Source organism: Rhineura floridana, chromosome 3 (genome assembly GCF_030035675.1).
Source record: "Rhineura floridana isolate rRhiFlo1 chromosome 3, rRhiFlo1.hap2, whole genome shotgun sequence".
Lineage (NCBI taxonomy): Eukaryota > Metazoa > Chordata > Lepidosauria > Squamata > Rhineuridae > Rhineura > Rhineura floridana.
In genome coordinates, this window is record NC_084482.1 from 203007442 (window position 1) to 203024010 (window position 16569).

The window sequence follows — 16569 nt, forward strand, 5'->3', positions numbered from 1 at the left end:
CTTGTGCTAGCCACATTTTAATTGCTTGATTGATTATGCATAAATCCAATATATTGCTTGTTTTTATATAACACTGCCACTACATTTTTGTAGAAATTTTCACTGTCATTTCAATAAAACAACTTTTTAAATGTGATTTTAGATTTTTGGCTATTTTCTGAGATAACTCAAAAGATTTCCCAAATAAAAATTGCAGTCAAACATTTTAATTCCAACATTAATTTATGTAAAAAAATGCCAATGGGTATTTATACCCCTTCTTAAGTACGATATATGTATATATATATTTGATTTTTTAAATTGCAATTTCATTAAAGAAAAAAAATGAAACGAAAAAGAAAAAGAAACTGTCAGTTCACAATATATGGCATCGAAATGTCCAAATGCATAGCCAAGCAAAGTTGGTGTTCATAGAAAGTAGCACAAATGTAGCAAGGGTGTTTAGGTCATCAAGCAATTGCATAATTGGTTATTTGGTCTTCCAGGCTTGAAGTATAAGTCTCTTAGCGACTATTAGAACGTAAGAAGAGCCTGCTGGATCAGGCCAATGACCATCTAGTCTAGCATCCTGTTTCTACAGTGGCCAGCCACATGTCCATGAGAAGCTCACAAGCATGACCTGAACACAAGAGCACTCGTCCCCTAGTTCCATAGCTAAACTACGTGCTGCTGAAGAAGTATTTTCGTTTTGTCTGCCCTGAATCTTCCATAATTCACTTCATTGGATGTCCACAGGTCCTAGTGTTATGATAGAGGGAGAAGAACTTTTCTCTGCCCACTTTCTCCATACCATGCAAAATTTATACACTTCTATCATGTCACCTCTTACCTTTTCTCATAGGGGAGTCGCTGCATCCCTTTGATCTTTCTGGTTGGCCTTTTCTGAAATTTTTTCAACTCTACAATATCGTCCTCCTGAGTTCTTCTTATGAGCCGCTCTGAAGTCTCAGGGTCATCAGCTATACCTGGCTCCAGCAGTTTCCTGTCTGCCTCCTCAGGTCATCCAGGACAGGAAGCTGCATGCTTATTCTGCCAGCAGACTTTCTTTCTAGTTATCCTTTACCAGCAGCTCCTGTTGACTAGAGCACCTATCCTGCCTCTAAGCAGGCAGGAAGACCTAGGTGCCGTGGGGTGGTCCCTGGAGGTCCTTAACAGTGTGCATCTGTAAGCACATGAAATTCGTTGGGGAGTTGCCAAATGTGCAGCTGTAGTTGCAGAGATGTTTTCAGTCCTATGCTTATATTTCTCAAATAGGGATAAGCACCTCTGAAGTTGTGAGGTTTTGCCTCTGCTTTGGGCTTTTGTTCACCAAATTTTTGTTCACCAAAGCCTGAAGTGCAGCCATCTGCCACAAACAACATGTACATGGATTTGTTGTTGTTATGTGCCTCCAAGTCGACTACGACTTATGGCAACCCTATGAATCAGTGACCTCCAAGAGCGTCTGTCATGAACCACCCTGTTCAGATCTTGTAAGTTCAGGTTTGTGGCTTCCTTTATGGAATCAATCCATCTCTTGTTTGGTCTTCCTCTTTTTCTACTTCCTTCTGTTTTTCCAAGCATTATTATCTTTTCTAATGAATCATGTCTTCTCATGATGTGTCCAAAGTATGATAACCTCAGTTTCATCATTTTAGCTTCTAGTGATAGAACTAGAAAAGGTCCTCAAATGCAAAGATGTATCACTGAACACTAAAGTCAGGATAATTCAAACCATGGTATTCCCGATCACTATGTATGGATGTGAAAGTTGGACAGTGAAAAAAGCGGATAAGAGAAAAATCAACTCATTTGAAATGTGGTGTTGGAGGAGAGCTTTGAAGATACTATGGACCACAAAAAAGACAAATAATTGGGTGTTAGAACAAATTAAACCAGAACTATCACTAGAAGCTAAAATGATGAAACTGAGGTTATCATACTTTGGACACATTATGAGAAGACCTGATTCACTAGAAAAGATAATAATGCTGGGAAAAACAGATGGGAGTAGAAAAAGAGGAAGGCCAAACAAGAGATGGATTGATTCCATAAAGAAAGCCACAGATCTGAATTTACAAGATCTGAACAGGGTGGTTTACAAGAAATGCTGCTGGATTTCGCTGATTGCTAGGGTCGCCATAATTTGAAATCGACTTGAAGGCACGTAAGAACAACAGAGAGAGAGAAGAAAATGTCCACTTCTGGCACTTAGTCTTCCAAGGGTTAAATGTACCGAGCTCTGGTTCCTAGAGAGGCTGGACAACTGAGAAGGGGGAAGATAATAGCGCATTGGGTTCCTGTTCTGTTCCCCGGAAGGGAAATAAGACCCCTGCTATTCCTTCGGGAGGAGGCGGGAGAATTATGGACTCAGAGACCCGAGGAGAAACATAAAAGGGCCCCATTGGAGGTGATGTGGGGGGAGCATTTGGGTGATTAGGAAGAGAATTTGCTTTCTAGTGGGGAAAAGACTCTTCAGCCGACTCCGCTCTCAGCATCGCAGGCAGGGGCTGGTCTCCCCAGTCCAGCTGCAGGGTTTCTGCTGCAGGATGCTCTTTGAAGCGCTCCTTGGAGATCGGTTCAGTCTTGGTGACATTTGGGCGGTGGTGGGGAGGTGGGGCGCCTTGGGGTCGCCGAATCATCTTTATTTAGTGGGGAGGGTTTATCACATTTTTGAAAGGAGTGGCCTTTTTCATTTCTTCCTCCTCCAATCCTCCCTCTCCAAAACTCAAGGGGACGCGGTTGATCTCCCAGAGAGCTTTAAAGAGGATGATTAATAAGCTCTCGAATAACCCAAATGCACCCACTAGACCACAAACCTGCATTTTGTCGATTAGACATGGAAGCAGCGTGTGTGCCTATGAAATAGCTTCTGAACGGGGGGGTGGAGGGGGAAGATAGCTGTGCAGCTTTTGTGGACCTTCCTGAAGTTCATAAGAACATAAGAAGAGCCTGCTGGATCAGGCCAGTGGCCCATCTAGTCCAGCATCCTGTTCTCACAGTGGCCAACCAGGTGCCTGGGGGAAGCCCGCAAGCAGGACCTGAGTGCAAGAACACTCTCCCCTCCTGAGGCTTCCGGCAACCGGTTTTCAGAAGCATGCTGCCTCTGACTAGGGTGGCACAGCACAGCCATCACGGCTAGTAGCCATTGATAGCCCTGTCCTCCATGAATTTGTCTAATCTTCTTTTAAAGCTGCCCAAGCTGGTGGCCATTACTGCATCTTGTGGGAGCAAATTCCATAGTTTAACTATGCGCTGAGTAAAGAAGTACTTCCTTTTGTCTGTCCTGAATCTTCCAACATTCAGCTTCTTTGAATGTCCACGAGTTCTAGTATTATGAGAGAGGGAGAAGAACTTTTCTCTATCCACTTTCTCAATGCCATGCATAATTTTATACACTTCTATCATGTCTCCTCTGACCCGCCTTTTCTCTAAACTAAAAAGCCCCAAATGCTGCAACCTTTCCTCGTAAGGGAGTCGCTCCATCCCCTTGATTCCTTCTGGTTCCTTCTGTTTGAACTGACATAAGAGCATAAAAAAAGCCTGCTGGATCAGGCTAGTGGCCCATCTAGTCCAGCATCCAAGCAGATGCCCATGAGAGGCCAGCAAGCAGGAGGTGAATGCAAGACCACTCTCCCCTCCTGCGGTTTCCAGCAACTGGTATTTGGAAAAATACTGCCTCTGACTGTGGAGGTAGAGCACAGCCACTGATAGCCTTCTCCTCCTTGAACATTTCAGATCCTTTTTTAAAGCCAACCAGGTTGGTGGCCATCACTGGGATCAAATTCTATAGTCTAATTAGGTGCTTTGTGGTGAGGTACTTTGTTTTGTTTGGCCTAAGTCATCCAACATTCATCTTCACTGGATGTCCACGAGTTCTTGTGTTATGAGAGAGGGAGAAAAACATTTCTCTATCCATATTGGAGTAAAAAATCTTAAGTTCACATTTACACTCATGGGGTCTGAACTGGCTGTGACTGAGGAGGAATGAGACCCTGGGGTCGTCATAGATAGCTCAATGAAGACGTCAGCCCCAATTAGTTGTGAAAAAGGCAAATTCAATGCTAGGAATCATTATGAAAGGTATTGAAGACAAAACTACTGATATCATATAATGTTATGTAAATCTATGGTGCTGCTGAATTCGGAATTTTGTGTCCTCCAAAAGGATATTAGAGCTGGAAAGGGTTAAGAAAAAGGCAATCAAAATGACCAAGTGGATGGAGTGACTCCCCTATGAGGAAACGTTGCAGCATTTAGGACTTTTTAGTTCAGAAAAAAAAGGCGAGTCAGAGGCAACCTGATAGATGTTTATAAAATTATGCATGACATGGAGAAAGTGAATAGAGAAAAGCTTTTCTCCCTCTCGTATCACTTCAGTCTGTGGTCATCCAATGAAACTGAATGTTGGAAGATTCAGGACAGGCAGTTCTTCACACAGCACATAGTTAAACAATGGAATTTGCTCCTGTCATGAACTGCTGCTGCCAGTTCAGTGCCAGGACTCAGTTTCCCAAACCCAGGGCAATTGATCCTGGCAAGGCACAACCCCGTGCCTCCCCTTATTAGGGCTGAGTAAGCCAAGAACAACCCTGTAAGGTAGGTAGACTGCCACCACCCCTTAATCTGGTCACACACTCTGGGCCAAGGGGAAACCCAAAGTGCCAGAAATAGACCTGCCAAGAATTCCAACAGAGAAAAGCCAAACCACACTCCTTGTCTTGGAGCCTTCAGGCAAAATGCCCAAATATACAGTAGCCCATGGTCAATTGGCCAAGGTGCTGGATGCAGAGCCACACTACCCCTACAATGAACACACACAGGTAAATGTGAAGTAGCTGTATTAAATAAAATATGTGTGCACAAATATAGTAGCAAAATAGTCCTTAACTCCCACACCCCTGGGGACCAGGTAAAACACCGAGAGTTACAGACAAAAAATAACAAAGCTATCTAGCCTAATCTATACTTACAAAGAGGTAAACAGTAATGCAGCTTCATGGTTCCACATCTCCCTAGAGATGTGTAGCAGATGGTAAGATGGAACCCCACCTAGGTAGCATCAACAACCATAAGGCAACAGTGGGGAACAAAGGCTAAGGTTTGGATCCTATACTTATGGGAAAATGCCCAGCAACAGCCAGGAATTAATTAGCCAATCGGGGGGCTTTCTGATGATGAAACATTTCTGGAGTTTTTGCACCTAATGGTCACGCACTCCCCACCCTCCCAGGCCACTTGGCCTTGAAGTACCAATCTCCACTGATAAGCAGGTGTTCTTACTTGCAGCCTAATTAACTGACTTCAGATGTGAAAATGGCAAACTCACGGCCTTCACAGAGGCCCCATTTCAATCGAGATGTTTCCCCCACAATTCCTTGCCTCTGAGCTATTTTAGAAAACATAAATTATTGACAATTCCCTTAAGAGGCAGTGATGGCCACCAGCTTGGATGGCTTTAAAAGCCAATTAGACAAATTCATGGAGGAAATGGCTGTCAGCGGCTACTAGGCATGGTGGTCATGCTTTGCCTTCATAGGCAAAGGCAGCATGCCTTTGAATACCAATTCCTGGAAACCGCAGGAGGGAGAGTGCTCTTTGCACTCAGGTCCTGCTGGTGGACCACATGCAGAGCCAAGACATCTGTTTTCACTACCAGAACTTAACTGAATTCACAGTCCTTTCTCATAACACTCCACTCTTCATTAGCTTTCTTTGTTTCAGCAGCTTCATTTAGGTGGGGAAAGTCATTTTGCTGTTTCTGTAATTTAACAATTGAAAATAAATCTTTGCTAAAATACAACAAATTACCCATAGATATATTAGTAGGTCCTGATCTATATTCTATTCACCCTAATTTTTTACTTTGATGTGTATTATAGATTGTAGATATTGTAAATTAGATTGTAATACATATTCAATTATACATAATGTGTATTAGATGATATAGATTATAAGGTGCTTTGTATCCAGTTCTATTTAAAATTGTTTTAGTTGCCCACTGAATTGCCCCAGACTATTAGCTATCTCCATATTTCATGTGGAGGGTTCATGACAGAGCCTTTTCACATCCCCTGGAGGTTGGTAAAAGAGACCTACCTGCACAGCTGGACCTGGGTCACAAAGTGGAGGATAAAATGTATGGAAGCGAGCAGGGTGGTGGGGGACCAAGATAACCTAGACTGAATTGTGGGCACAGGAGAGACTTTCCCAAGCATCGACTGGAAGGAGGTTGGAAATACATTGAGGGTCTAAATCTGGCCCTCCTGATGTTTGCAGAATTACAGCTCCCATCATCCCTGGCATCACCCATGTTTGCTGGAGCTGATGGGAGTTGTAGTTCAGCAACATCGGGAGGGCCATAGGTTCCCCACACCTGGTGTAAATGTTAGGCCGTTTCTAATCAGACCCTTTGAAGCAAATGGGACATGAAGGATAACAACGTAGGAAAATGAAATATTAATAATTTATTAATTTCCTTCTACGCAATCATCTGAAGGTGATGTACAATAAAAAAGAAAAAGAAACCACTTAAACATGCAAAAATCAGCAGATGCATCTAAAACAGAGCCAAATAGACACGCATGGCAAAGAGCCATTTGCCCATTTATCACTCCTGAGAAACATGAGGCAGCTTATAATGATAAGAGCTATGAAACTCAAGCAAGTAAAAAAGAATAACGGTCTTCCTATCACGTCTTCTGTCCCCCCAGCCCTCCCCTGGCCTTGGCATGATGTCATCAGGGCCAGTTCTAAAGGATGGCCAGGTGGGACACTGGCTGAGGGCCCCTGGAGCTACAGGGGCCCCTGTGGGGGACCCTGCGCTCCCCTTCCACAGTCCACGACAGGATTGCTGCCATGGATAGCAGGGCAGGAGCTTCAGAGCCGCCCACCATTCCCCCACTTCACCTACCTTTGTCTCTGCTGTTTTTTGCGGCTGCGCGCACTGCGCATGCAGGTTTGCCATCAATCAAGATGGCAGCCGAGGTTTCCCTAAGGGGCTGAAGCCTCTGCCGCCATCTTGGTTGATGGCAGTAGTGCGCACATGTAGCACGCATGCTTGCCATCAACTAAGCTTGAGTTCTGGGCTCTGCTGAAGGAGAAGACTGAAATAGTTTGAACTACCTCTTTTGTGCCTATTCATAGATTCAAGAGTTCTTCACCTGTCCCTTAAGCCTAAGGCTGTATAGAGTCCTTGTATGAGGCAATCGCAATTGCCTGGACTTGTGCTGCGCCTCAGCAGGAAATCTAATATGGGCAGACTTTAACAGGAAACTCCCACCGGAAATCTATCAGGACTAGAGAGAAATCAGAATAAAAAAACAGAGTTGAACAGTGGAAGGAGCTTAGGCTTTTTATTGACTACACATTTCTGTATGAGTATGTATGAATATACTTAGTCTGGTCAAAACCAGTAAATGAATAAATCAGAATTAATAATACAACACAGAACCCAAGATTATTAAGTAATGCAATACATTCTTATACAACCTAAATACCTTCACACATACATATATAAAAGAATGACAGTTTAAATCTCACCCACAGGGGCTCAGAATAAAACTCAGCAATTAGGCAACCTGACAGCAGCATGACTTGTGCATTAGACTGGTAAACAACTGCGTTTGTGATCTCTCTTTATAGTCTCCCATCTCTAGATCATCTGATCTGCAACATCATACTGTTCCCACAATCTTTTCTCACAAATTCATTCCCACAAATTTGTCATAAACTTTCTCATGGGACATTCTTAGAAACAATCACCTTTGATTGTTCTCATAGCCATTCCATTTTATAAACTTCCTCATAGATATTCCCAGAGATGTGGGTGAGGTGGTCAGGTGAGGTGGTCAGGTCACTGCCCAGACTTCCTGGAGGGGGAGAATGGGTACAGGAACGCTTGTATTTTTAAAATGCATTTTCTCCAACTCTGAAGGGGGGCAAACTTATAACTCTATAACCTTATATAAAACATATATTATTTAAATGGGCCTACTACAGGATATAAATATGACATATCAGAGATGGGGCTGAGAGAGGTTAGGATTCCTAGCCCCTATAGAATCATCCATACAAAACTTCCCTCAGGTTGGTGCAAAGGTCAGAAAACCCCAGTTGTTCCCTCAAAATCCCTCCCAGGTCAAATCCAGTGACCAGATGAATGCAGAAGCCTCAAGCACCATTGCCTTGCCTGTAGATTTTATTTATTTCTTTAAACACATTTATAAATCGCTTCATAATTCAAAATTTTCTAATTTTTGTACAGTGTACAGTCTAAAAAACCAAGAATATATCATGGAAACAAGAACAAACACAATCTAAAACCAATAAAACAACAACATAAAAAACTATAAAAGCAAATAAAACAGAGAATCAGGATTTAAGCATGTAAAACAGGATTCAGTCTTATGGGTCAGGAAAAGCCTGGGCAAAAGAGAAGTCGCAAGACATCTGAAGTGACTTCATGTATGGCAGAGGGAAGGGCATTCCGCGGTAGCGGAGCAAGAGTAGAAAGTGGCTGATATTCTGTAGGGTGCAGTGCCATGAGTAGAATTTCCACAGATGATCGAAGTGATCTTACAGGTCGATATAGAGACAGATGGTCTTTTAGGTAACTTGCTCCCGAGTGCTCCTGAATTGTTCAGGGTTTTCTGTTCTAACAACAAGACCTAGAACATGGCTCAGCAGCTGATCATCCAGTGTGGTTCCCTCAATACAGGAGTAATGTATGGACATGCAGGTGCTCCCAACTCAGCAGCCTGGCCACAGCATTCTGCACTAGCTGCAGGTTCCGGACCAATCCCAAGGGAAGCCCCACGTGCAGTGCCTTGCAGTAGTCCAGTTGTGAGGTTACCAACCTATCAATCACAGTGGAAAAAAGTGTAGTTGGCATAACAACCTAAGCTGATAACAGGGGCTCCTTGCCACAGAGTTCACGTGAGTCTCTAGTGACAGATGAATCTAGGAGTATCCACAAACTGCACATCTGTTCCTTCAGAGGGAGTGCAATCCCGTCCAGAGGTATACGTAGTCTCCTGGGTATTTACTGGTGAGGAATTCCCCTTACAGTACAGAACACCAGTGCGCATCACAGCCTTCGCATCTGACCATCTACTTTTTTGACTGCAGCCAGATTGAAATACAACTACAGAAGAAAGAGTTTTATCCTGGTTTATCTTTGTCTTCTCTCACAAGCTGTGTTTTACCCTTTTTCTGTATATAATCTTGTGGAAATTACCCCCTTTATATCAAAGCAGGGGAAAATCCACATAGTGCTGAGGCTACTGAAATCAAGGGGGAAATGGAGCAGAAAGGAATTCATGTTGTCAGAGATGGGAGCATATTTGAAAGGTGTCATGTTTCAGCAGGGTATACAGAGAGTAAATGGAGGAACCTTGGAGATGCTGAGAACAGAGCTAATTGTGTTTGTTCTCTGATGTGATCCTGTTTCTGATGTGAACTCATAATAGGATGTTCTTTTTCTCCCCAGATAATAGCTAAGACACTAGGGAGCCATTTGTGAAATCATTGGAAAGAACTAAGAATGAATTGGGAAAAGAGGCATTTTGAATTTAATTTCTCGGGATGCCGGCATCTATGAACTCCTAAATGCAGATGATTGTGAAGGAAAAAGACAGAAAAGTTTCCAGTGTATGTGAAAATATTCAATGACCAACTGGTAATAAATAGACATTGCAGAACCCAAACAGGGGAGAATCCTCATAAATGCATGGGATGTGGAAAGAGCAATGGAAAATTTAAATTACATCAAAGAATCCACATAGAACGTGGCAAGAGCTTCGTCAAAGAGAAATACAGGAGAAATCATATGAGTGCTTTGTGTGTAGAAAGAGTTCCAGTCGGCATGGCACTTTTGCATGAAAAAACCCACACAGGGAAGAAACCATATAAATGCTTGGTATATCAAAAAAAGTTTAGTCAGAGGGGACATTTTAATGCGCAACAAAGAACCCACACATGGGAGAAGCCTTAGAAATGCACGGAGTGTGGAAAGAGCTTCAGTTGGAGTACATGCCTCACTATACACCAAAGAACTCAAATTGGTGAGAAGCCCTATATGTATAGAATGCGGAAAGGCATATAACTGCACGGACTGTGGAAAGAGTTTTAGATGTAGTGGTACCCTTACATCTGAGAATGCACTCGGAGAAACCATATGAATGCTTAGTGTGTGGAAAGAGCTTCAGTCAGAGGGCACATCTTAATACACACCAAAGAACCCATACAGGGGAGAAACCATATAAATGCATAGTGTGTGGAAAGAGCTTCAGTACCAGTGGAAGTCTTAATACACATCTAAGAACCCACACGGGTGAGAAACCATATAAATGCATGGTGTGTGGAAAGAGCTTCAGTCAGATTGGACATCTTAATAGGCATCTAAGAACCCACACAGGTGAGAAGCCATATAAATGTATGGAATGTGGAAAGAGCTTCAGTGATAGTGGAAGTCTAACTAAACATCAAAGAACCCACACAGGTGAGAAGCCATATAAATGCATGGTGTGTGGAAAGAGCTTCAGTACCAGTGGAAATCTTAATACACATCTAAGAACCCACACGGGTGAGAAACCATATAAATGCATAGTGTGTGGAAAGAGCTTCAGTACCAGTGGAAGTCTTAATACACATCTAAGAACCCATACAGGGGAGAAACCATATAAATGCATAGTGTGTGGAAAGAGCTTCAGTCAGAGTGGACAACTTAATAAACATCTAAGAACCCACACAGGTGAGAAGTCATATAAATGTATGGAATGTGGAAAGAGCTTCAGTACCAGTGGAAGTCTTAATACACATCTAAGAACCCACACGGGTGAGAAACCATATAAATGCATGGTGTGTGGAAAGAGCTTCAGTCAGATTGGACATCTTAATAGGCATCTAAGAAGCCACACAGGTGAGAAGCCATATAAATGTATGGAATGTGGAAAGAGCTTCAGTGATAGCGTAAGTCTAACTAAACATCAAAGAACCCACACAGGTGAGAAGCCATATAAATGCATGGTGTGTGGAAAGAGCTTCAGTACCAGTGGAAATCTTAATACACATCTAAGAACCCACACGGGTGACAAACCATATAAATGCATAGTGTGTGGAAAGAGCTTCAGTACCAGTGGAAGTCTTAATACACATCTAAGAACCCATACAGGGGAGAAACCATATAAATGCATAGTGTGTGGAAAGAGCTTCAGTCAGAGTGGACAACTTAACAAACATCTAAGAAGCCACAAAGGTGAGAAGTCATATAAATGTATGGAATGTGGAAAGAGCTTCAGTGATAGTGGACATCTTAATATACATCTAAGAACCCACACGGGTGAGAAACCATATAAATGTATGGAATGTGGAAAGAGCTTCAGTATCAGTGGACATCTTCATACACATCTAAGAACCCACACGGGTGAGAAACCATATAAATGCATGGCATGTGGAAAGAGCTTCAGTATCAGTGGACATCTTCATACACATCTAAGAACCCACACGGGTGAGAAACCATATAAATGCATAGAGTGTGGAAAGAGCTTCAGTCAGGCTGGATGTCTTAATATGCATCTAAGAACCCACACGGGTGAGAAGCCCTTTCAATGCATGGAATGTGGAAAAAAGTTCAGTCAGAGTGGACATCTTAATATACATCTAAGAACCCACAGGGGTGAGAAACCATATAAATGCATGGTGTGTGGAAAGAGCTTCAGTTATAGGGGAAGTCTAACTAAGCATCAAAGAATCCACACAGGTGAGAAGCCATATAAATGTATGGAATGTGGAAAGAGCTTCAGTGATAGTGGAAATCTAACTAAACATCAAAGAACCCACACAGGTGAGAAGCCATATAAATGCATGGTGTGTGGAAAGAGCTTCAGTACCAGTGGAAGTCTTAATACACATCTAAGAACCCACACGGGTGAGAAACCATATAAATGCATGGTGTGTGGAAAGAGCTTCAGTAAGACTGGATATCTTAATGTGCATCTAAGAAGCCATCTGGGTGAGAAGCCTTATCAATGTATGGAATGTGGACAAAAGTTCAGGCAGAGTAGCTATCTTAATACTCATCTAAGAAGCCACATGGGTGAGAAGCCCTATCAATGTATGGAATGTGGAAAGAGCTTCAGTCAGAGTGGACATCTTCATATACATCTAAGAACCCACACGGGTGAGAAACCATACAAATGCATGGTGTGTGGAAAGAGCTTCAGTGATAGTGGAGGTCTAACTAAACATCAGAGAACGCACACAGGTGAGAAGCCATATAAATGCATGGTGTGTGGAAAGAGCTTCAGTATCAGTGGAAATCTTAATACACACCTAAGAACCCACACGGGTGAGAAACCATATAAATGCATAGAGTGTGGAAAGAGCTTCAGCGATAGGGGAAGTCTAACTATACATCAAAGAACCCACACAGGTGAGAAGCCCTATCAATGCATGGAATGTGGAAAGAGCTTCAGTCAGAGTGGACATCTTAATTCACATCTAAGAACCCACACAGGTGAGAAGTCATAAATATGCATAGAGCGTGGAAATAGCTTCAGTCTAAGAACCTTCTTAAAGGAGAAAATATTTGAATGCCTGGCGTGCGGAAAGAGCTTCAGTCAGAGTGAAAATCTTAATAAACATCAAAATTCCCACAAAGGGAAGAAACAATATAAATGCATAGAGTGTGGAAAGAGTTTAGGTCAGACTGGAGACATGGAGACATTGCTTTACATCAAAGAACCCACACAGGTGAGAAGTCATATAAACGCATGGAATGTGGAAAGAGCTTCACCTGGAGTGCAGCCCTTAATAAACATCAAACAACCCACACAGGAGAAACCATATAAATATATACAGAGCTTCAGAGAGAGTAGAGCCTCTGCTTTACATCAAAGAATCCACACAAGATAAATCATATGAATGCTTGGTGTCTACTAAGAGTTTTACTCAATGCTCAAGCCTTAATTCACACTGAAACAACTCACACTGGGACAAAATCATATCAACGTATGAGGAACTGATACAGCTTCTTAATGTTTTGGTGGAACTATATCAATATGTGGAGTATATATATTAATATAGGAGTAATGTTCTTACTCCTATAAACTATATAAACTAAGTCTGGGATCAGAGGCACCATTCCTGAGAATATCAGTCCCTGGGCAGTCACAGCATGAGGGAGCTATCGCCCTCATGTCGTGCTTGTGGGCTTCCACTAGGCAAGAGCTCGGAAGCCTTCAGACTTGCAAGATTTTGTTAACCAGAGGGCAAGCATCATCAGCTGGGAGTACACTCACTTGGAATCAATAGGGCTTCCATGCAGTGCATTCAAGACTGGGATGCTCCTCTCCTTCTTAATAATACTTCATATTTATACCGTGTTTTTGAGGTTTTCAAACTTCAGATGTATTATCTAGCCCTGATCCTTACAACAGCCCTGTAAAACAATATATGGAGTGTAGAAAAAGCTTCAGTCAACTTCCAGACCTGATTTGTTGTTAACAGACCACACACAGAAGAGAAACCGTTTCAGTACTTGGAGATCTTACTAGCATCAGTGAACCATACAGATGTTTACTCAGTGTCTAAAGCTGCTTTGAGAAACCAGGTTTAAGATTCTGATCTTCTGATTTTTCACAAAGCCAGATATTCTACACTAATCCACCTGGGGAATATTCTTTCCAGTAGAGACAGTCAGCAGGCACTAGATTTGCTTTTCGGAGCATAGCTGTGATTATTTTGATAGGGAAGTCTAGGCTCCTAAGATGCACAGTCTATGGTACCTTTCTTCGAAAGACCACTCATTCTTCCAAGGGCCTTTTCAGCAGTGCAGGGGGACTGCCCATTCACTGGGCAATGATTATTGGGGAGGATTAGGAGGGGAGGATAAGAATAATGGAAAGGAAGGAGTCAGGTTTTTATCCTGCCAATGTGACAGCAACTTTAGTGGTTCACAGGTGGAGGCCAGTGGTATTGTGTCCTCAGTAGGGCAATTTCTTCCATCTGTGTAAACTGGGAGCTTCCACAGCACAGGGGTTGAATACTTATGCAAGCAATATGTTTCAGCTTTTTATGTTTCTTACAAACCTTTCCCAACATAAAATCAATGTCACCTTACAGTAATTGATTTTGAGCTTCAGTGTTTCAAAATAAAATATCATACAGAACAAAATTACAATGTACCATTTGTAATTCAGTAATATGAGAGTATTGGTCAGGAATCATAGAATAGTAGAGTTGGATGGGGCCTATAAATCCAACCCCCTGCTCAATGCAGAAATCCAAATCAAAGCATCCCTGACAGATGGCTGTCCAGCTGCCTCTTGAATGCCTCCAGTGTTGGAGAGCCCACTACCTCCCTAGGTAATTGGTTCCATTGTCATACCACTTTAACAGTTAAGGTGTTTTTCCTGATGTTCAGTTGAAATCTGGCTTCCTGCAACTTGAGCCCATTATTCTGTCCCCTGCACTCTGGGACGATTGAGAAGAGATCCCAGCCCTCCTCTGTGTGACAACCTTTCATGTACTTGAAGAGCGCTATCATATCTCTCTTCAGTCTTCTCTTCAGGCTAAAGATGCCCAGTTCTTTCAGTGATCACCTTTGTTGCTCTCCTCTGAATCCGTTCCAGTTTGTCTACATCCTTCTTGAAGTGCGGAGTCCAGAACTGGACACAGTACTCAAGATGAGGCCTAACCAGTGCTGAATAGAGGAGAACTAATACTTCACTTGATTTGGAAACTATACTTCTGTTAATGCAGCCTAACATAACATTCGCCTTTTTTGCAGCCACATCGCACTGTTGGCTCATATTCAGCTTGTGATCAACAACAATTCCAAGATCCTTCTCACATGTCATATTGCTGAGCCAAGTATCCCCCATCTTATAACTGTGCATTTGGTTTCTTTTTCCTAGGTGAAGAACTTTACATTTATCCCTGTTGAATTTCATTCTGTTGTTTTCAGCCCAATACTCCAGCCTATCAATGTCCCTTTGAATTTTGTTTCTGTCTTCCACGGTATTAGCTGTACCCCCCAATTTTGTATCTGCAAATCTGATAAGCATGCTCTGTACCTCCTCATCCAAGTCATTAATAAAAATGTTGAAGAGCACTGGGCCCAGGACCAAGCCCTGTGGTACCCCACTCGTTACATCCGCTCCGTTTGAGAAGGAATCATTGATAAGCACTCTTTGAGTACAATTCTGGAGCCAACTGTGGATCCACCTGATAGGTATTCCATCCAGCCCACATTTAGCTAGCTTGTTAGAATATCATGGGGCATTTTGTCAAAAGCTTTGCTGACGTCAAGATATATTATGTCCACAGCATTCCCACATTCTACAAGAGAGGTTACCCGATCAAAAAACGAGATGAGATTAGTTTGGCAGGATTTGTTCTTCATAAATCCCTGTTGGCTTTAGTAATCACTGCATTGTTTTCAAGGTGCTTACAGATTGACTGCTTTATAATCTGCTCCAGAATTTTTCCAGGGATTGATGTTAAGCTGACTGGTCTGTAGTTCCCTGGTTCCTCCTTTTTGCAGATAGGGACAACATTAGCTCTCCTCCAGTCATCCGGCACTTCACCAGTCCTCCACGATTTTGCAAAGATAGTAGACAGCAGTTCTGAGAGTTCTTCAGGCAGTTCCTTCAATAGTTTGGGATGCAGTTTATTGGGCCGTGCTGATTTGAAAGTCTGAGTACTTTTGCAAGTATATTTACTGTATATTTTTATTATTTTAAGAAGTAATGTAACATAAAGTGTCAACATTTATACCCCTCCCCAGTAGGAGTTTGCAGTACATATTTTTAAAACTACATTTCATTATTTGAGTGTATAGTATCATTATAACCATATCCTTTTTAGCTACGCTTGGCAGTTGATACATGTCATGATCAATGGTATATTCCATAAATTTTTACCATGTGATATTAAAGGACTCCCGGATTAGTTCTTCCATTTAGGAGATGTAGATTATCTGTGATTTTTTCTAAGACTGCCATACTGCATATATTTTTAAACCAAGCAGATGTATCCAGCCCATCCAAGTCCTTCCACCTCAGTGTTATTGCTTGCCTTGCCATCATTAATAAAAGTGAAATTAACTCTTTAAATCTTAAATCCAGACTAGGCCCCTCATTGTTGTTATGTGCCTTCAAATCAAGTACGACTTATGGTGACCCTATGAATCATAAACTTGGTGTTAATTCCACATTCTCTCCAGTAATATTGAAAATATTTTGATGTACAACTTTCCAAAATGTTTACTTTTGGACATGACCACCAGAGATGAAGGTACATCCCCATGTCCGTACAGCCTTGCCAGCAAGTAGGTGCATTTGATGATGATGATATATGTGACATTTGAACGGGTGTTCTGTACCACCTATGAAATGTTTTTAGATTAATTTCTCCAATGGCTGCAGAAATAGACTTGTTCCTCTTCGTATAGCACAGGGCAAGCCACTCCGGTATTTCAATATGTATTCACAGGTCTTCCCACTGTTTTTGAAGGCCTGGGAAGTAGCCTCTCGTGTGTTTGCAACAGAGTTCTCTAGAAAACCAAAACAAAGTATTTTCCCTCTT

General features: G+C 42.1%; 1 protein-coding gene across 1 annotated transcript; it reads left to right on the plus strand.

Moving 5' to 3' along the window:
- Positions 1 to 2300: 2300 nt before the first annotated feature.
- LOC133381173 (zinc finger protein 91-like) lies at positions 2301 to 12660 on the plus strand. The gene is made up of 2 exons (XM_061619859.1): positions 2301 to 2389; positions 9470 to 12660. The coding sequence occupies exon 2, from the start codon at positions 10138 to 10140 to the stop codon at positions 12508 to 12510; it is 2373 nt and encodes a 790-aa protein (XP_061475843.1). The 5' UTR covers positions 2301 to 2389; positions 9470 to 10137; the 3' UTR covers positions 12511 to 12660.
- The last annotated feature ends 3909 nt before the right edge of the window (positions 12661 to 16569 follow it).